The following is a 22649-nucleotide window of genomic DNA, read 5'->3' as shown; positions in this document are numbered from 1 at the left end:
GACAGAGGGACAGATGCTTTGCCGTTCTTATTATGAGGCTTGACAGTATTAAAGCCAGGTAGTGAATCTTTATATATATATATATATATATATATATATATATATATATATATATATATATATATATATATGGTTATAGTTATAGTTATAATAGTTATATATAATTATACTTGGACACAATATCTTTACTTTGTTTATTTATTTATGTGGTGCTGAGGATTGAACTCAGTGCCTCACACGTGTGAGGCAAGTGCTCTGCCACTGAGCCACAACTCCAGCCCCAGGCAGTGAATCTTACATATTATAAAAACGTTCTTAGTAAAATACCATTCTTTACTGATTCCAAGCATCATGCGTATTCAGATTTGTTTCCATGTAAACTTGTATTCCACACGGTAACAGCATCAACAGACACTGGGAATATTATAAGAAAGACATTTATTTTTTTTCTCTCTGTACTTTCCCTATTTCTTTTTAATAGCAAATGTGGATTATATGTGTAACAAGTAAATGAACTTTACAAAAAGCAATTAGACTGTTGAAATTAGTCCAGTGCTGTTGTTCCCCCTGGAAACACTCAATTTACTTTTCATGGCCATATTGTATTTCTGTGACAAGCCTTTACCCAGAACACTGTTTTAAAAACAGGTCTTAATTCCAAGATGTCAAATGTTAGTTTGATTTGCATTTTAAGGGGTATTGCCAATGCAAGCTTCATGTGGAAAGTCCTACTTGTAGTATCTGCAAACCATTATATTGGAATCTGGCCAGAGAAAATCCCAGTGGATGTTCAGGTAAAGTATTTATACACCATCACTTCCTATTTTGTAACTTCCTCTTAATTTTCTCTGTTTCAATAAATAAACTCACAAAAAGCCATTTATTGAAGCAATTTGATTTGTCCAAAATCCTGTGTAATTTTGTGTGTGTGTTATTCGGTGCCTTGTTCTGATTTATAGATTTATTATTCACCTATGCACCCCTACTGTGCAGTGTTTGATGTCTTCCCCTGACACTTTTGGCAGAATTTCTGTCATTTTCAAAAATCTCAGCGAGGGATTTTCATCCTGTTTCCATATGTGTTTTATTGTCTGTAACAGCAATTTCTTGATAAATATTTTTTTACCTCTTTGTTTCTATGATTCACTCTTTCTGGCTTAATTTTATTATAATTTTATACATGTATTGAAACCAGGATAACAAGTTGAACATAGCAGGTTAAATGTACTAAATTAGGCAAATTTCTCTCTTTTTATTTTTTATAGTGTTAGGGATCTAACCTAGGGCCTCACATCTGTTAGGCAAGTGCATTACCACAAGCTACGTCCTCAGCCCTGAATCTTTCTCTCTGTTTTTTTTTTTTTTTTTTTTTTGGTGCTGGGGAGTGAACCTGGGGCACTTCATCGCTGAGCTACATCCCCAGCCCTTTAACACATTTTTTATTCTGAGACAGGGTCACAGGGTCTCACTAAGTTGCTTAGGGCTTCACTAAATTGCTGAGGCTGGCTTTGAACTTGCGATCCTGTCTCAGCGTCCCAAGCTACTGGGGTTACGGGCGTGTGCCACCACACCGGGCTGTATATCTTTTTTTGAGATGGGGTCTCCCTATGTTACCCTGGCTGGCTTTGAATTTATGATCCTCCTGCTCCAGCCTCCACAGTAACTGGGAATTACAGGTGTGCACCACTGCACCAGCTGAAGTGTCTTTAAATAGAGTACATTTTCATGCAAGTACATCAACAATGACCTTGACATTCAAATTCCATGATGTTGCAGTTTTGTCTTGGAATAGCCATAAACTAACCATCTTCCTAGATGGATCATGTTTGTTGGTCTGTTCTGCTAGCCTCAGAAAGCCATCCAATTTTAGGCCTCACAGTGCAATTGGTATCGATGCTGAAGGGTGCAGGAAAGTCTACCTGAAAGTGTTGTATTGCAGAAGTGAAATGTGCCCAGAGCCAGGGAGCTGTCTTTTGAGTGACCCTTGGTTTCAGGACACTTTCTTATCTCCACAGAGTGCCAGTGCCATGAGGCAGGAACAGTGAGTGGAGTTGGAGAGTGTGGGCAGGTAATGTGGGCAGGTAATGCGGGCCAGTTTTCATAGACCAATGGGATGTGGAGCAATTGATTGAGGAGTTCCTGGGGAGCGTGTTAGTACTTCTCCAGGCGTGCCTATTATACAACTAGCCAGTTTTCAATCTTGAAGATGAATTCTGTTAACGGTATCAAATTTTATCATCTGGCTCATTGTTCTACAGGGAGACGGTGACTGTCACTGCAAGGTCCTTGTGAGCGGCGATGCCTGTGATACTTGTGAAGACGGATATTTCGCTTTGGAAAAGAGAAATTACTTTGGATGTCAAGGTAGTACCTACATCCAGGGTGTCCTGAGCAGAGCAAAGCGTCGAAGGACACAGATTGTCAGAATAACCTTTCTCCTGTGTTCGCTGTCTTCAGGCTGATTTTCTGGGATGTGCTTAAATACTCTGGGGCATTGGGCCAAATATTTGGTTGATACTAGTCATAAATTGCAAATGGGGCTGTTTCCACTTCTCTTCTATCGTACACTATTAAAAGAAATATACCTGGAATGGGAAGATATCTGTTAATGTTATAAAAAACATCAAGACTTAGTGACTTTAAAACTGTACTTTGTATTATCAGAAAAGCCAGACTTTTGGAGATAGGGTTGTATTAAATAACGAAATCACAGCAACACGTGGCCCCTTCTTAGTTTATACCTTATTTACAACAGTACTGTTTCCAAATCTAGTTCAGCTCTTGGTCTATCGCTAGCTTCACATTGGGCATCTGTGTTCCAACTGGCCTGGGGTCATGCATCTCCAACTTAGAAGCGGGACTTTTGGAGGGACAGGCCATTGCCACTAGGAAGACTCCTGCCTATTTCAAACCCCTGCCAGATACAAGGTGTGATTGGAAGAGAGGTGGTGCTGTAACCCTGAGATTTTTAGTGTTCCTTTCTTGTAGAGGGAGGGAAGTGTTCAGTATGGGGATGGTATGGTGGGTAACCACAGCTGTTTCCTGACTTCCAGGGTGTCAGTGTGACATTGGCGGGGCACTCACATCTGTGTGCAGTGGGCACTCTGGAGCATGCCAATGCCGAGAGCATGTGGTAGGGAAGGCGTGCCAGAGGTGAGTCTTCCAGAGGTTTCCTCCTGTGTTCATGTGATGGGAAGCTAAGACCTCTCCATCTGTACTGCCACTCCAGCGAAGAGCGAAGGAGTCCTAGAAATCAACAGCAGATGAAGAAGCTGTACAATATAATTCAAAATCTGGATATTTGTCTATGAGTTAAGTAAAATAGGAGACAATGATGCCCATAAAACCTGTTCCATTTTGTAAGCCAGGGAGCACCTGCATGACAGAGTTTCCAGATTCGAAGTGGACAGGTGCAGAAGGACAGGGGGGCATGAGGAAGCTGGAAGCATGGGGTACGTTCACCTGGGTGAACCCCTATGGACAAGTCATAGCATGGAGGAGCCAAGCAGAGAGCCAGCTCCAGTTCTTGAGAGAGAGAGGGAATAAGGGGCAGATGGCACATGCCCGGGTTCCTGGACCACTGGCATTTAGTTTCTGCTGCTCCCTCAGAGTCATTAGGGAGTGAGTGGCGAGATCAGGTATGTCACAACCAGAGGGTAAGAAAAATTCCAGAGTGGGGAAGAGGGCTTCATCTCATGCAGAAGTAAATTAAAATGAACTAAGAGCAGCAAAGCAACATGGAGATTGAGACCCAGTGGGGGCCTACAAGTAGCAGCTTATTGTCACCCCATCTGCTGTTTATAGATGATACACACACACACACATGCATGCACACACACACAAATATAAAATGTTTTTTATATATATATATATATATATATATATATATATATATATATATATATATATAACATGATCCATTTGTAATCATTTCTCAGTGGAGGGAGGGAAAATTTAAGTGTAAACATTCTGACTTTTAATCATGTGCTGGAAACTTTGGGAATTGCACAGAAAACCAGACACCTTCTTCACTAATTGCACCATGGACAGATTAATTTTAAAAATCTTGTATGTAGTTACAGTGATTTGTATCTAGTATTTGTATCTCATTGTTTTCAACCCTTGGATTCTAAAGGTCAGGGTCACCACGCTGTGCTTTTTCAGTCTTCCTAGTTGGCTCTCTCCCCTGGGCCTTGTAGAAGGTCCAGGAGAAAGAATACATCTGTAAATTTGTTTTCCTGAAGCCAGTGGGGCATGTGAAGGACCAGAAGCGATTTGTGAAGTTTTGTAATTTAAATGTGTTCTGTTTTGCTCCTTTTTACCCTTATGTTTACAAAATGAGTTTTTCCCTACTCTAGCAAATGTTTTTTTCTTCTTCCATCTATGTAGGTGATTGGCTAATTTTCAGGATAATATAATGAAACCAAATAAAAATTGAATTACCCACCCACAGGGAAAAAAATCAACCTTTTGCATTTTAGCATATATTTTTCACATTTTGCATTTGTACATATACACATATGCACATATGTATATGTACACACCTCGAAATTTAGAATACGTCCTTTGATATAGTGGTAAATGACAACTGAAATGAAGGGTGGTCAACCCCACGTATATGGCATATCGATTTTTCTCCTGCCTGGCAAATCTTGTGACCTTTTGTATTATGTTCTCCCAAATGTTAGTTTGTGATTTTTTTCTGATCATTTTTATGCTTGTATGTAAGTTTGAAAAGTATTAACATTATATTATATTTGTTTCTAAATAATTTTTATAATAAATTTTGATTGTAGACAGTTAATGTTTATGATAGTAAAAAGGCAAAGAAAAATTTTCATTCTACCACCCAGAGATAATCCCTTTTAGTACTTTTAGTATATGTTTTCTAGATTTTGTTTATGAATGAAATTTAGTGCTATATTTTTTCATGTTATATATATATGTATATCAATCTGTTAATTTCACATAATATCACAAATATTTCTTCTAGCATTAAATAGTCCTCAAAATATTAATGGTTATATATTTCATAAAATCCTTATTTCATAATTTTTTGTACATTCACATTTCTAAGTTTTCACTGTTTTAAACATTTTAATATTAATCCTTTGACAGTGTATATATAAAGTCATTCTTTAGAATAGATACCTTGAAATAAGATTATTGGGTCAATGGATATGAAAACTTTTAAGGATCTCTGTAAATTCACCTCAGAAATATAAGCATTCCTTTTTTTTCCCCCTTTCTTTCTCGCTTTTTTTTTTTTTTGAACAGGAGATTGAGCCTGGGGTTACTCTTCCACTGAGCTGCATCTGCAGCCTTTGTTATTTTTTATTTTGAGACAGGGTCTTGCTAAAATTGCTTAGGGCTTTGCTAAATTGCTGAGATTGTCCTTGAACTTGTGATCCTCCTGCCTCAGCCTTCCTAGTTGCTGAGATTACAGGCATGCACCACCATGCCCAGCAAGTGCTTCTAATTCTACTTAAAATAGAGGATCAGAGCTTTTTATTTTTTTCCTTTGACTAATTGACTAATTATAATTGGTTTTTATGGCTTTAAAACCACTAGCTGCTATTAGCTTGTGACTGGATTGGCAAAATTTATCATTTGAAAGAACTTCAAGTAGTTTGGCTATGAAGTGCCACACAGCATTGATATTTTTTAAAAAATATTTTTTAGTTGTTGATAGACCTTTATTTATTTATATGTGGTGCTGAGAATCGAACCCAGTGCCTCACACATGCAAGGCAAGTGTGCTACCGCTGAGCCCCAAGCCAGCCTTGGGATATTTTTGATCCTCCTCTGTGTCTGTCACAACAGGACTCTTTAAAGGAAACCCTTAATTAATCAGCACCACCCATATGATGATGTCATGCAAGATTCTCATTACTTGTAATATAGTTTCAGAAAAAACAATCAGAAAATTCATTCTAATGATCAAAAGTGTACATAGAGAAACTTCTTTGACTTGTAAACTAGCATGTGAAACATTTTATATCCTGTTCACCACTGTGTCTATGTATGGTGCACAGCAACAAGGCCTGGCACATAGATATTTATGTGAATATTTTCATTAATAAAATAGTATTTTAGATAAAAGAGTGAGGGTCCACTCTCATTTGCCTTTATTTAATGCACTTTGTCAACTTGGCGGAGTTCATTTAGCAGTAATTATTGGAGTGAAGGATATTCAGATGGTCAATGAACCTAACTTGCTGTATCTACATTTTATTCCTTTAAAAGGCCTGAAAATAACTACTATTTTCCAAATTTGCATCATATGAAGTATGAGATTGAGGATGGCACTGCACCTAATGGAAGAGACCTCCGGTTTGGATTTGATCCCCTGGCATTTCCTGGGTTTAGCTGGAGAGGATATGCCCAGATGACCTCAGTCCAGGTAGGCAGCCAGTAGGCCACAGCTTCATGGCAGGGTGGCAATACTCTCCAGGGGCCATTGAAAGTGCTGTGGATTCCAGGATTCTTTTTCTCCAGAGGCTGGGTTGGAGTCTCAATTAAGGTTAGGCTTAGGGTTTGGGGTAAGGTGAGGTTTTAGCTGATTCCATAGGTCATTGCTACTTTCATTTGGTCACCAATCAGAAAATGAAGAAATGAAAGAAAAATGGTGATCATCTCTGGACACTTTTCACAAGAAGAAGGAAGTTTCTAAAATGACATTAGCTGTATTATCACACAAGGGACATTTTCTTTAGAGCCATTGTGTGAAAATAAAATAAGTGAGTTTAAATAATTCTAACACAGTTAGTGTCACTAATTTTTTATTGATTGTTTTTAAACTACAAATTACCCTGGGAATCGAAACTAAAAATAAATGATGAGTTTTAGTTAGTGCTATTTAATTATTCTTTCCCTTACTTCTCCTTTGCTTCATTCTTTTCTATTTTATCCATCCTTCTTTACATTAGAGTAAGGATGATTATATGTTGTTTACCTTTATACCCATATGCAATATTTACAACAAAAAATCCTGTAGAGTCATTGAGTAGTTTTGACCTCAGAATTTCTCTTGGAGGTTGATCCCTTTGAGCTGTGTCTTGGTGGAGAAATTCACAATAAGAGGAAGTCTGATGACCATGGTAGCTCAACACTTATCCTGAGAAGATTCAGGCCTAGAATACTCCATAGAGAAACTGAGATAGGCTCATAGTTTTCCTGATTCTAATGCTGCTTTTTGCCTGGTCAAATTCCCCCCAGCCAATCTGCCTTTCCCAAATAACACCTAGAACCTTAGAACATCTCACTTTCTTCCCATTCTCCCCAAATACAGAAATTCAGTTTCCTTAATGCTCTGATCTTATTTCATTATCAAAAAATGTTGGATTCTATAAAGTCAGAGTAGCATGTCAATGACTGACCAAGAGCCCAATCAAGGTGTAGACCCTCTCACAGGTGAAAAAAAGTTTGGTTGACCCAAATAAATGAATTTCTAAGGATAGATTTTTCTGAGTCTTTTTGGTCAGAGGACATTGGTAGTGTCCTTGAGTGACCTCTTTGACTATTTATCTCCCAACTTGAAACTAACACTGAAAGATGCACACAGTCAAATTCTGAGGACCATCAGGTATTCCTGACTGTGGGTCACATGTAGCTCCATAGCTCCAGTATCTAGGATACTGGAGTATCCTGGTGATCCTACCCTAAGTCAGTCTGTTGTCACCAGATTCTCACTTAACATATTTTCCCTGCATTGGAACCAAAGATGCTGGGAAAGAGACCAAAAGAACCGGATTTGAGATTTTCTACACTTCATGAACTTTCCTTAGACCACAGTGGATCTGAACATGTCTATGTTTCCAAATTAAAATTGCATGAGTTCTGCAATGCTCAGAGTATTGTGCAAGCCCTAGGGCTTGGGAACCCACTGGCTCCTCCTTCAGGTGGAAAATCCAACATTTCTCCTTGGATAAGGGCTTGAGATAAAACTTCATAAGACATTTGTATAACTCTGAGGGTCTCCTTCCATTTCCATGCATTTTCCCTTCTCTCTCCCTTTCCCTCCCACCTCTCATCCCTATTTAATGTTAATCTTCTTCTCATGCTCTTCGACCCTACTCTGTTCTTAGTTACTCTCCTTATATCAAAGAAGACATTTGGCATTTGTTTTTTAGGGATTGGCTAGCTTCACTTAGCATAATCTGCTCTAATGCCATCCATTTCCCTGTAAATTCTATGAGAGGAAGTGAGGGGAAGGGGAAAAATAATATAAGGGGGACAAACGAATGTCAGTAGAGGGAGTAGAGAGAGAAGAGGGGAGGGGAGGGGAGGGGGGATAGTAGAGGATAGGAAAGGCAGCAGAATACAACAGACACTAGTATGGCAATATGTAAATCAATGGATGTGTAACTGATGTGATTCTGCAATCTGTATATGGGGTAAAAATGGGAGCTCATAACCCACTTGAATCAAATTGTGAAATATGATATATCAAGAACTATGTAATGTTTTGAACAGCCAACAATAAAAAATTAAAAAAAAAAAAACTTCATAAGACATAATAGTCATAGTTTAGTGACATCCAGATTTTATCACTAATGTGTTTGGGGTCTTTAACCTTTCCCCAGCCACCATTGGCTTCTGTGACCATTTATATTTTCTTGATGTGAAATGGGTCCTAGAGTAGTCTCTTATGGGGGTGTGTATGAAATAATACACTTTCCTTTCCTTCTCTTCTGCCCTTTTATTTTTCCCAGCCAGTGGTGGTTGTCTTCATCACTGTGGCTTTCTTAAATTAGTCCATCTAATCCTTCGCTCTGTCTGCCTGATCACAAAAAGGTCAAAAGAGGATCTCAGTGGCTGAGAGAGCATACTGTCACTGTAAGTGATTTTAATTCATTGTTAGGCTTGATTGTTTCCATATAATTCCTTGGTCCTTGTTGAGTGAGCGTGAATGTGTGTGTGTGTGTGTGTGTTGTATATAAGTTCAATAGTGAAACTCAAATAGAATGAAGTCATTGGTTGGCTAGCATTTCTTTTAACCTGTTTTCTGTGCTTCATGGCTTTTTGGTCTTTTTCAGAATGAAGTAAGGGTGATGTTGGATGTGGGGAAGTCAAATCTCTCCTTGTTTCACATTATTCTGAGATACGTAAACCCTGGAACTGAAGCTGTTTCTGGCCATATAACCATTTATCCATCTTGGGTGAAGTCAGGTGGGTAAAATTCTAAGTCTCTTTTCAATAATAAAGAAAAATGATCAAAAAATTATTTTCTCCAATTTTCCCAAAGGTAATCCTTCTTAGAAAACATTACACCTAGTAAGTGGTTGGGTTGGACAGTTCTCTGGATGCTCTTTGTTACCTTCCCATTCTCTAAAGTTCCTGATTATTTAACTTCTTCTGTTAAATTATCATTAACTGTGACTTTAAAAATGATATAGCAACCTTTGTACCATGGCTGATCCAATGCGTCATGATACCTTCACTGAGCAAAGCTGATTTTATAGCTCATTCATGGTACAGCAGATATCAACTTTTTGGTGTTATTTAGGGGAGCTTGGCCTCTTGCTCTTAATTCTCTCATTGTTTCAAGCAAACCACGTAGTTCAAGGAGAAGTGGGTGAGGATAGGAATTTTTAAGATGAAGGCTGTAAAGCACAGATCCCAACAGAACTCCAGGAAGAATCTGCAAATTCTCCTTCAGAGGGACAGGAGAGGAGAATACAGCCTTACCCACAGCTAGGGACAAGGCCTGGGAGTGTGTCCTATAAAGAACCAGGGCTTTTATTGTTCTTGGAAACAGATTCCAGGGAGCATTTGAAGTCTCATAAAGACACAAAATGGCACCCAATGAAATCTAATTTAGGATCAAGATGTGAGCATCCGGGTTCAGCATCCATAGCAGAATTGGAATGCGGGGGAAGAAATGATGTCATGCCCCAGTCATGTCAGTCAAGATTGTAGGGATGGAGGTTGGTTAACTAATACCCAGTAGGCAGAACTGGTGTTTTACAGAGTGGTCCAGCATCCCTTCCCTCGGGTGATAAGAATTTTGTGGACTGAGAAGGCAACAAAGCTGAGAGGTTGAGTAAATTGCCTGAGTGCACAGCTGGACTTTGTAAACAAAGTCTTCAGATTCCAAACTCTTGCTAATAGAACCCTTGGGTGACAATGCCATCAGCAGTCTGCCCTCTGTTAACTCATATAGTCAGAATACTTTTTGGTTTGCTTTCTCATCCTCTGGGGCGATTCTCCCCAAGTCTGAGTCAGGAGCTCAGCGATGTATTCCCAGGGTAACATGTTCCTTTCCCAAAAAACAGCACTGTTCACCCTGTACCGTATTCTCTTGTTTTATCATCTCTATCCCTCAAATTCCCCATCCTCACCATTAGAGGGTAAAGACCATGTGACTGTGTTCACTGCCTTGTCCCCAGAACTCAGTTCCAGGCACATAGATGTCTGTAGAATGAGAGTGAATGCAAGGATTTGGAGCAAACATTTCTTCTCAAGAAAAAGTCTCATTTGGACTCACATGCAAGTCTTGTTTGTTTCTGAGCCATCTGCAGAAGGTCCTCTGTTTGTTTAATGCAGAGGAAAAATGTTGCATCCTGAAAATAAATAGAAGGCCCCAAATTTTCATAACAAAATGAATGTATGCTCATTAATAAAAATAAAAATCTCATATAAAAAAGAAAAATAACTTGTCATTATAATATAATAAGCATATATTATAAATAAGGAACATTCATCAACAGCTTACAGAAGCTAATATTCTTATTTTATAAATATACAAAATTACATTTCCAGCATAGGCAACCACTGCTAACATCTTATCAATATCTTTCTGGTCTATTTTTGTACATATGCATATATACAAATAAAAAAAAAGTAAGAGCAGTAAATCTGATCAGTATTCATGATCAGTAAACCATCTTAAACTTTTTCAGATATAAACTGAGTACTTGAAACTGAACTATCTAAAGTCTTAACACTAGCTGCTAGAAAGATGTCTGCAACAGTTCTTCATATTTCTGGTAGGTGCTGCTCAAAGCAAAGAGATCACCTTCCTGCCGAGCAAGGAGCCAGCTTTCGTCACCATCCCTGGAAAAGGCATTGCAGACCCGTTCTCACTGACACCGGGGACATGGATTGCTTGTATCAAGGCAGAAGGAGTCCTCTTGGTAAGACAGAGTTCTGAATGAATGAGGATCTCTGAGGGTTGTTCTCCCACTTGAGATGGTCTCATCCAACACTATGACCCAACAGTGACCATGAAACATCAAAATCACAGATCCCCCCCCCCCTTTTTTTTGGTGGTGCTGGAGATTGAACCCAGGGCCTTGTGCATGTGAGGCAAGCACTCTACCAACTGAGCTATAGCCCCTGCCACAGATTTCCCTTTTATCATACAGGAACCTAAGGTGACCTTTCCCCTAAAATGACATAATGATGTAAGATTATTTCCTTCTAGCCAGCTTCTCTTGGGCAAACAAAACACAAAAACCAAATAACCTAAACTGTAACTCACAGTGACTCAAAGTTAACAGAACAAATGCAAAGCTTTCATATGCATATGTCCCTGCCTTCCAAATGCTCATTTGGTATTTCCCATCATAAATCAGAGGGTACCTAAAAAAAATAAGCCTTTCTGGGGACTGTGCATAATGAAGTCAGAAAAACAGAGGACAAGAAAATCCTAATATCAGTGAGATTTTCAGTGTTGGAAAGAGAAGAGGCCACAGGAGCCATAATGCTGTTCCTGCTCTCTCCTACCTTAAACCTAGGCAAGAATTTCACCAAACTGGTTGCTTTTGACAAAGAACTGTTCATCAAAGGAAAGGCTGTGTCCACCAACACTAATAAAGTAACCAGAGAAGCAGAGAGATAAAACTTGTTCTCTGGGACACCCTTCTTTGATATCTGTTTTGAAGTCTGCTTCTACTTATAGCAGGGTCTTCTCAAGACAAAATCATTGGCAAAATCTTGGTATTATGCTCTTTGAGTGGAAAATATGAAGTTTTCCTTCTGGCACAACCCCATTGATGACCTCAACTGGAAGCCTGCCTTTCTTGCTGATTCCAGACAATAAGGATAGTATTTATCCTTATAGGTCCTTTCCAAATCTGGAACCTTATAAAGATAACATGTAGCTTTTTCCTGTCCATTTGTTCCTGGTTTTTTGTACTTTCTTGGCAGAAAACTGTGCTGCTTTAAAAAAAAAAAAAAGTTTAAGATGGCTGCACAGATGTCAGAAATGAGGATGAGGAAAATTCCAATGATGCCCATAGTGGGCACAAACTTAGACTAATGGAAAGGAGGATTCATTATAAGTTACTAGGAGGCATGGAATATGTTTAATGGTGTATAGTCAGTGCCACTGTATAGTAGAGCAAATAGTTTTCCCCATAATGATTCCATTTCTCCTAAAAATATTGGGCACCTATTATCAACCTTTATTGTTCTAGGATCTATGGGATATCAAGGAATGAGGTGATACAGTTCCAACCTCAGTAATATTGCAAGTAGAATGATAACCATTTTGAAAGTTAAACTCAGTGTTTCAGTCAGTTTTTTGTCACTGTGATCAAAAGACATGACAAGAGCAATATAGAGGAGGAAAAGTTATTTTGACTCACAGTTATTAGGTTCAGTCTATTATCAGCCAATTCCATAGCTCAGGGCCTGAGGTGATGCAGAACATGACCATGGCAGAGGGTGTGGTAGAAGGAAACAGTTCAGAACCTGGCCACCAGGAAGTAGAGAGTGCGAGCTCTGCTCACTAGGGACAAAATAGGAACTGCAAAGTCACACCCCCAGTGCCACACCCCACCTCCTCTAGTCACACCCCACCTGCCCACTTAATCCATATCAGCGGATGAATTCACTGATTACATCACATCTCTTATCACCTTATCATTTGACTTTTGGAAATTCTTGCACTGTCTCACACATGAGTTTTGGGGGGACACCTCATATTTAAACCATAACAGGTAGTAAGACCACCGAGTTACCCAAGCCACAATCTCCTACTTTCCCCCTCCTAGCCATTTCTCCCTGAGGAGAGAAATGCCAGACAGACCACATATGATTCTCTTTGCTGTTGAGCAGATGTCCCTTCCTCCTTCCCTTGCAGATCTATGGTGAGGACACATATATGAGAAGAGCTGGTTAGCAGAATTTATTCTGAGTGGGCTTCATTTGGCACACTTATTAGAACACGCTCTTCTTCCCATTTGGTAGGACAAGCTGTAGGTCAGTCCATTCTCTTGAGTCACCAAGAATTGTGAAACTTTTTTTCTGAACCTTTTTTTCTGCAAGGAGCAGAAAGCCATCTGACATGATCTGCGTTGGGTGTTCTCTGCTGAAGGCAGCCAGCCTCTCAAGGGAGCATCTTATCAATTGGCAGCTTATAATCGTTGCTAATTTTTGGATTTATAAATGACTTAGAAGAGACAGTAAAATTTCTTCTGCAATTTGAAAAATACCAATGTTCACACTGAAACACCCCTGTGTAAAGAACCCCCGAGAGTTATTTATGGGTCTTGGTGAGTCAGGGTAAGGAACAGGAAGTTGGTATAGAGAGGTTAACCAAGAGCTTCATCTGGTTGTTAATTTAGCTAGTATGTTCAGTTATTTTATCATCAAGGTAAGGCTCCCAGAAAAATGAGTAACTGTCTTTTGGGTCTTTGCTAGGATTACCTGGTGCTGCTCCCCAGAGACTACTATGAAGCTTCGGCGTTGCAGCTGCCTGTCACAGAACCATGTGCCCACACAGGATCTCCCCAGGAAAAGTTAGTATGGGGCAGAAGGTGCAACTGCAGCATGAATGGATCTTCTAAATTAGGAGCCTTTAACACAAGGGTTCATGATAGTCCTCAAGATCACAAGTGCAGCTGAATGTTCTGGATAATGAGTTAATTGTGCTGTTTCTTCTCGGTCTTATTTGTGTCCTTCAAGTAAGAATCACAAAGCACTTTTTGCACACTGAAGCTTTTTTTTTTTTTTTTTTTATGAGTGGCTACCACCCTGTAGCAGGTAGAAGTGTTGCTGCATGCCTAAATTTTAACCTCAAGGTCATGCATTGGGTAAGGGTAAGAGCTTAAAAATAGAATCCAAATGGACTTTTGTTTCTTCCCTTCCTGGTGCAGATGAAAAGTCCTCAGTTCTGGTAGTAGACACTTACTAAGAGTCTGTTAAAGGGATGATACATGAATGAGTGAGGTGGATTGAATGACTCAGAGTCCTCAGGGATGTACACTGATATTTGGTTTCATGTTCTCGGTTATAACTAATGTGTTTTGCTGTTGTTGAAGTTGCTTGCTTTACCAGCATTTGCCAGTGATCAGGTTCCCCTGCACCCTGGCTTGCGAGGCCAGGCACTTCCTGCTTGATGGCCAATCGAGACCCTTGGCAGTGAGACAGCCCACTGCAAGACATCCAGTCATGGTGGACCTCAGCGGGAGAGAGGTGGGAGAAGCCTCTTATTTATTGTCAATGCTAATACTGTATCCCTATCTGTGTCTGTTGACTTCTCAAGTTCTAGAGAAACTGGAAGAATTTCTCAGGGATGTTAATCAGCATCTGCTGAGTTCTCTGATTTTGGTTGGGTCTGGATGGGACCTTACACTGAGCTCTGTTAAGATTGTTCTTTGAACACTTTCTAGACAAGGCAGGGGACATGAGTAACTATAGAATCCTTTCTTTTTGGTTCCCTAGAGGAGGCATCTTATTCTGCCTGACTCAGGGTGATATCTCTGATGTCAAAGAAAGACGAGGCTCAACCTAAAAGCTCTCCATTAGCTTCATAGCTTACCCTAAAAGGACACAACACCCACTCACCATCCAACCCCGTAGGCTAAGCAATTTGGAACAGCTGAATTCCTGAATCTCAGAATCCGGAACTGCTGCACCCCAAGACAGCTACTCATAGCTCGGGGGACATGTTACTACAGGTCTCAGCGTTAGTTTTCTTCCAGGAGTTCTTTGAGCCTTGTAGCCAAATATAAGAATATATTGATTTAGTATGCGAGTTAAAAGTACAGTACATCAGCAATAATAAGAAAATACAACACCTCAAATTGAAGACACTGAAAACAGCCTTCTCTGCTACATTTTTATTATTTTCTAGAACATTCTCTGTTTTGTGCCTGTGAAGAAAATGTTCGTTTGGTGGATTCAATATATAGAATAAAAATATCTGTGGCCTTAGTTCTCCCTGAGAATTTAGATGGGTACATTTTTTAAATCAACAATAATACTAACATGTTGTTAGTAACAGCTAAAGGTATTAAGTGTATTTCTTAAATATAGTTTTTGTTTTATTTTTTAGAATTTTTATTTTACAAAATAATATTTATGTATGTTGTATCAAGTAAACAATATAAGTAAGTATAAAGAAAAACTAAATGATCTTTCCTCTTTTCTATTCTAAAATTTATTTTACTGCATCCCTTCTTTCTGTACTGTGTGTCTATACACACACACACACACACACAGCTGTCCATTGACATACACATTCATGAAAATGCATAGACACAAAAATACAGATTCACATAGGTGTATGTGCTTGCATGTCTATTTGTGTATGTGTTCCCCAGACAACAGGGTGGTGTAGCTGAGAAGGGCCAGCCTCCAGCAAGGGATGCTGAAGACTCATCAGAAGGTGTTCTTACCTGTGATAGAGCCCAGAGCCACAGCACTGAGCTGTTCAGCAGAATCACTTTGGGTTGATGCATAAAACGAAGTCCAGAGCTGTCCAGTTTTATTGAAAATTTCTGTTTACGGTTTTTTCTGAATGCCTCCAGACCTGCAATACCTTCTAATTCCATGTGACTATATACACTCAAATTAATAAGCTTAAATATAATTAAAAATGGCTTTTTAATTTTACATCATAATTGTATAGTTATTGAATTATTTCATTAAAGTCTGTGTGAGGGTAGAGACCATGTCTGCTTTGTTTCCCATGGTATGTCCACCATCTGGTCAGTAAACCTGGCCTAGAATATACATTTAATACTTGTTGACCTCATTATTTGAATCCCCATTTTGACATCAGAGTTGTTAGGTTTCTGCATAAACAACAGATTTGATAAACCCACCTTCTATGTCTTTATCCTAAAACATTGTAACTAGGAGAGGGCAGTTGTGCCACCTTACCATTTTGATACTGGTTCCATTCAAATTTCCCTTTTTAAAAATAAGTAACTGATAACAACAGTAAGCTTAAAGATTTTGTTTGTCATTGTAATGTCTTTTATCTGAGTTCCGCAAAACCTGCTTTTGCCATCAAATGTATTTTAAACTCTTCCAACAGATCTTTCAAAAATCAATCCATAGAACTCAGAATGGGAAGCATATTAGAAATTTACAGTAGACTACTATGATAAAACTTGCAGCCAATGATAACCTCTGGGAGAAAACCTGAAGAGTCATTGACCCATGTGTGTTTTATGGTGGAGAGAAGACAGAAAAGCTTTCATCTGGAGATGCCCAGGGGAGAGAAGCCAGTAATGACCTGTCCACCTGCACCATTGGCAGTGCCGTACATCACTGTGTAATAGAGCCAAGAGTGGTGTGGATAATCCACGTAGTTCCCTGAGGGAATCTTTCTGTTATTTAAGTGGTGGAAAAATCACCACAGAATATAGCATTTATGTAGTTCAGAACTTTTCAGAAAGAGCAGTCAATGTGAATTTCCTGAAGGCAAGGAGAAGGAGGACCATTTCAATTAAGTGTGGTATAACTCAACTGGGCTTGAGCGTATGAACTAAGGTGGGTTACGCTGCTAAGGAATACAATTCTAATACTGGGTTAGGCATGAAATATGACCACATACTTCACACAAGCAATTCTTTTTCTAGGAATTTTATAAAATACCAGCATGGAATTTATATGTATATTTATTAATTTATATATATATTTATATAATGTACTTATATAAATATATACTTATTAATTTATATATAAAATAATAAATATATATTCCATATATAAATTAACAAATATATATATATAAATTCCATATATACACACACATATACATATATATTTCCCATATGTGTGTGTATATGTGTGTATATGTGTATATATCCATGTATATGAAAATTAAAGACAACTTAAATGTTCATCCGTAGGAGATCAAATATTTTTATAGTTATACACTAGAGTGGTAGGTAACTGTTAGAAAAATGAAGTATATTTCTATATGCTGAAAAAGAAATATGAAGTATTGTTGAGTAACATGTCATAGCGAAACAAGTCATAGCAAAAAGCAATAATCACAGCTATAATCATCAATGTTTTTATGTGTTGCTTAGGACATGCGACATATAGTTCTAAGAGCTCTGCATATATTAATTCATTTAATCCTCAAAACCATCTTAAGAGGTAGGTACTATTATTACCCTCATTTTGCACAGGAGGGTACTGACACGTAAGATATCAAATAAAAAAACCCTAGATCACACAGCTGGGAGCAATCTGATTTCAGACTCCATGCTCCTAACCAATAGGTGAGATTGGGGGAGCATAATTTTTCTGTAAAGAGCCAGATAGTATTTATTCTCGACTTTGCAGGCCACATGGTTTATGTTACCATAGTTATATTATTATAGTTCAAGAACATCCTTGATTGCCTACCATGACCACAGTTTTTTTTTTTAAGTGTGTGTGCACCTCTAGGCATAGAAAATTATTTGAAAGTATGAGAACTAAGCTATCAGTTGTCATTGTCATGATGTAGCAAACTATCAACAGGGGTGGGAGAGGTGTGTCACTTTTATGTTATTTTCACTGAGATAATTTAAATTCTTTGTAAAATAAGTTAGTTAAAGAGCTTCAAGGCATATACCCATTCCTCATACCCTTCATTGGTAATCTGTTTTACTTCAAGTTTGGGAGTGCCTTTGACTGTGAGAAATGGGAGCTAAACCATTACAGGGTAGAAGTAGACACCCCTATAAATAAAATTGCAAGATTTGGAGGATAAAAATATATAATGCTGCTTTAGATTTGAAATTCATGTAAACAATTATTCATTGCTTATCTGGACTTCAAATTTAATGGGGCATCAAGTATTTTTTTTCCCATGTCCACCCTTAGAGCCAGATCCGTACTATGCTGACATGTAGAAGTGTCTCCTTGGTGTTTTCTCTGTTTTCACCATCATGTATGTAAATATGTTCATGTGTGTGTTCCACACTGGATGATGGTCTGTTTGGCCTCTTTGGCAGGTGGAACTGCATCTGCAGCTGCGTGTCCCACAGGTCGGCCAGTACGTGGTCATGGTTGAATATGTCACAGAAGCAGACCAGCTGTTTACGGTTGACATGAACATGAAGAGCCCCGGGGGGCCTCTTTTGGCAGGCCAGGTGACCATATATAGCTGCAAGTACAGGTAATCAGCCCCCACCCCCACCCTAGGAATTCCCCCTTGTTCCCAGGGAATAAATATGGTGTGTGCCTGAGGAACTTTGATTTGCATTTGCGTTGGAACCTTGTTTTCTTTCTTAAGCGAATCTTGAAAACAAGCCAGGGACTAGTTAGATGATCCAGCATCATCTGTAGCATGCCCAGTGAGAGTCCTCTCTGAAGGCAGTGAATTGAAAATTTTTCATTTTCTTAAAAAGCCGCATGCTCTCCTTAGCAATTCGGTTCAGAATCACATGAAGCTGCACGGCCTTTTTTCGTGAGTCCATGTCACTCTTAGTGTGGTACAATGAATTCAGTGTTCTCACCTCAATGGCCACCAAGTGCATGTGTACATGGCATGAGGAAAGAGACTCATTCTCTATACTATTAGGAAGTACACACCTGCGTTCACAATGCACCTCAGAACTGGGGATAATTAATGTTTCATGATTAACAGATGAAAAAAAATTTGACAAAGGACATTTAAAATTTGCCTTGGTGAAGGTCTTCTTGTCCAAGAACACTAATTGACACGAGCTTATTAAAAATGGTTTTCTTTGCATAATATTCCAAGAACATGCTTTGATGAAAGAATCAGCACAAGAGGCTTTCCACATGAGATTAATTGTTTAATAAATGGTACTAGAAGTCAGCTGGAGTTTCTTGAAACAGCAGGTGGAGAACTGCAGAAAACCCACCCACTTCTTGCTCAAGGCCCTGAACATTTGGTTATCTTTACTTTAATGTTGCTTTTTGCCAAGCCCAAGATGACCTGAAGTAGTTGGACATTTTCCCTGATGTGGAAAGGGAAGAACTTATGCAAAGAGTAACTTCTGGAAATTTAGAAGGGAAACTTTTACACAATTCAGTGAAATGGCTATTCTCAGCAACATTAAAAATGCTGCTGCAAAAAGAAACCAAAAAATGTAATTGTATTATTATTATTATTATTATCATTATTGTTGTTGTTGTTGTTGTTGTTGTAGTTGGGGACGGAAGAGGGCCTCTTTCATGCATGCTAGGTGTTCCACCACTGGGCTGCACTTCTAACTCTATATTTGGATTTTTAACAGGACCATGAGATGGGCCTTAAAAAGAGTTCCCCAGAATGTTCTGACATTATTTGGAAATATGAGTTGCATCTTTAGGTGACATCAATACCAGCAGAGTATGCACCCCTAGAGGGGTGGGTCACCAAGTCACCTGAGTCCTGGGGACCGCTGGCCATAGAACTGGGGCAGAGCTTCTCCACATCTTGTTCATCCAAGTCCACCCTCCAGTTTAGCTCTCTCCACTCCTTCCACCTCCCATGTCACAGGGCTTGATTCCAGTTTTGTAGGATCCGAAGTGGAGATGGCTCAGGAACAGGAGGAATTATTCATATGATGCTGGTGACTCTGAATCATTTCAGGATAAGAGGGGTTTAAAACCAAAGAAAGAACACCCTCCCAGCATTCCATGAGCCTTGTCTGAATGGGTTATTGAGGAATAACTGTCTAAATCATTAAATAATAATTTAATAAAGGATAAAGCTAAATTTCAATGAATCACTTCACATATTTAACTCCCAGTATTATGCTTGAATCCAAAAGAAATATTTTAATTCACACACACACACACACACACACACACACACAACTATTAAGTTCTAATATATGTACAAACTCTGCTTTTTTTTTTTTTTGGTATGTTTTATCTCATTTTAATCCTGACCTAAAAAGTCATTGCCTAAATTATTTCAAATATTAATCAGAGGTAGTCATTCTGTCTTAATTGGTTACTAGTTTTATATTTTATTTACAAGCAGAGAAGTTGCAGCAGAGTATGAAATCTGAAACATTACTCAAAAAAGACTTCCTGTCTGGGTTTAACCATTGGAATTATGTGGCCTTTTAAATATTTCCAAACTCTGCAGCTCACCAGATGAGATAGAGGGAAGGGGCATCAGGGATAGAAATGAGGAAGAAAGAAAGAGAAGGAACAGATTGAGTCTCAAAAGCAAAGTCTGGGTTTCTCCAATGTTGAGGAAGGTCCACCACACTTACTGACTGCGAGTGGCATGGTCATGAGTGGGTAACTTGAACTTCAAATGCTCCCAAGAATATTGGTAAAATTCCAAGAAGGCTATGTGTTAGAGATCTGCTATCACTGCCCAGGAGTTCTTTTTCCCTATGATTAAACCAAGCATTCATCAAGCCATGTGGGAAAGGTAAGCAGGGCCCTTAGCTCTGACAGGTACAGCAGTGGCTATAGTGGAAAGATTCTTTTTCCATAGAGATTTTGGGCTGTATCTTAGTCCATTAGTGCTATTATAACAGAATATCACAGACTGGATAATTTATAAAGAAGTTTATTTCTCACAGTTCTGAAGTCTGGGAAGTCCAAGATCATGGTGCCTGAATCCAATGAGAACCTTTGTGCTATGTCATCCTATGGTGGAAGGTAGAAGAGCAAGAGTACACATGCGCTTGCAAGAGTCCACTTTATAATGAAACCACTCCTCTGATAACACCGTTCATATACTCATGAGGGCAGAGCCTACTCTCTTAAAGGTCACAATGGCAATTAAATTTCAACATGAATTTTAGAGGGGACATTCAACTTTCTTTTTTTTTTCTTTAAAGAGAGAGAGAGAATTTTTTTTTAATATTTATTTTTTAGTTTTCGGCAGACACAACATCTTTGTTTGTATGTGGTGCTGAGGATCGAACCCGGGCCGCAGGCATGCCAGGGGAGCGCACTATCGCTTGAGCCACATCCCCAGCCCAAGGGACATTCAACTTTCAAATGCAGATTGCATTGTTCTGCAACTTGTTATGCAGTAAAAATTTACTACTGTTCATCTAGTTATAAAGGGGGAAACTGAAGAGCAATTTCTATGGGGATGTGCACAGTGAGGGAGACTCCAGGGGCTGCAAATTAGAGAGGGGGGCTAGGCTAAGAAAACTCTTGTTTCCTTTTGCAGTGTTCTCTGCCGGAGCATTGTGATTGATAGCATGAGCCGCATTGCTGTGTATGAGCTATTGGCAGATGCAGACCTTCAGCTCAAGGTGCACATGGCCCGATTCCTTCTGGTATGCTTCTGTTTTGCCCATTGAACTTTTAGAAGCATTTTGTTGCTATCGATATGTTTTAAAGCTTATTAAAATTTTGGCTACAGTTTCATTATAAAATTAACCTGTGAAGAATTGCCAGCTTAATATTTATTCTTCCCATCTAGAGCCTGACTTGCTTCTTTATTTATTTGAGCCATTTTTTATATCGCCCAATAAAGTTTAGTCATCAAATTCGAACACATCTCACAAAATCCCATTTCATTAATTTTTATTCTTTGTTATCAAGAATGAAATATTCTTTGTCATTATATTTCCTACTTTATTTTTATTGCCAGAGTATAGGAATGCCATTGGTTATTGTTTATTTATTTTCCCATTTTACTATCCTATTACCTCTTATTTATAGTTTTTGGCAAAGTCTATCAAAAAGTCAAAGTTATTATCAGCTAGTTTTTTTTAAAAACTTCTATTTAAGAAAAAGTATTATTTAGTTAATTGGATATATAAGCTTAAGAGTTAAAATATGAAATTGAGCCGAGGAAATAACCTTCCTGTCCAATCTTGTAATGGTACACCTTCAATACTGAGAGACCCTGGGGTCTGTGTAGGCAGGGATGGCCAGATTCACAATAGGTGTCTCAGGGAATTTAAGATATTTTAAGCATGAAGCAACTTCCTGTTACTGCTGATATGAAGCATGTATCAAACCCTGGGAAATGCTAGGTCAGACTGTACAAATGCACTTTAAATATCTATGTCAGACAGTATTATAAACTTTGAACTTAAGAATAGCTGAAATTTGATTTTTAAAAATTATTATTATAAATTGCAACCCTCTTTTTTAAAAAAAATCATAACAATCCAAGCAAATCTAACCTCTTTATCTTTAGAAATGACCATGAGGCTGACTCTTCATCTTTTAATCATAGGTTTTGCCCTTTTTGATCTTTCTTTGTTTTCTGTGCTAGGGATGTAAATGTCTCACTAAGCAAGCACTCTACCACTGAGCCATGTCCCGCGTCCTGTGTACCTCTTTTGAAATAGCCTGCTGTCATTCAGGTTCAAGGCTGACTAGAATAGCAGGTGCATGAGGACAGAGGCAGTCTATCTTGGTCTTGTAGGACACCCTGTCTTAACGATGTTCAGTAAAAACGTTTGTTGTTACTGAATAGGTTTGCAATCCAGCTGATAATACAATTTTGTTTTTAAAAATATACTGGTACA

At 38.6% G+C, this 22649-nt stretch overlaps 1 protein-coding gene across 2 annotated transcripts in view; it reads left to right on the top strand.

The window, feature by feature from the left end:
• Positions 1-22649, top strand: part of Lama3 (laminin subunit alpha 3) — a 231647-nt gene that overhangs the window by 101778 nt on the left and 107220 nt on the right. For both annotated transcript variants that reach the window (XM_046433650.2, XM_046433639.2), the window contains 11 exons: positions 695-794; positions 2016-2068; positions 2259-2364; positions 3054-3153; positions 6247-6403; positions 9039-9171; positions 10996-11138; positions 13651-13748; positions 14271-14424; positions 18192-18355; positions 21335-21443. In XM_046433650.2, the coding sequence (XP_046289606.1) occupies positions 695-794; positions 2016-2068; positions 2259-2364; positions 3054-3153; positions 6247-6403; positions 9039-9171; positions 10996-11138; positions 13651-13748; positions 14271-14424; positions 18192-18355; positions 21335-21443 (1317 nt within the window). The remainder of the gene's footprint in view (positions 1-694; positions 795-2015; positions 2069-2258; positions 2365-3053; positions 3154-6246; positions 6404-9038; positions 9172-10995; positions 11139-13650; positions 13749-14270; positions 14425-18191; positions 18356-21334; positions 21444-22649) is intronic.

The sequence above is a fragment of the Marmota monax genome, unplaced genomic scaffold (assembly GCF_021218885.2).
Source record: "Marmota monax isolate L192 unplaced genomic scaffold, Marmota_monax_Labrador192_F-V1.1 WCK01_AAM20220418_F8-fsc00126, whole genome shotgun sequence".
Classification (NCBI taxonomy): Eukaryota; Metazoa; Chordata; class Mammalia; order Rodentia; family Sciuridae; genus Marmota; species Marmota monax.
The sequence above is the reverse complement of the archived record's forward strand: the minus strand, read 5'-3'. Positions and strand labels throughout refer to the sequence as shown.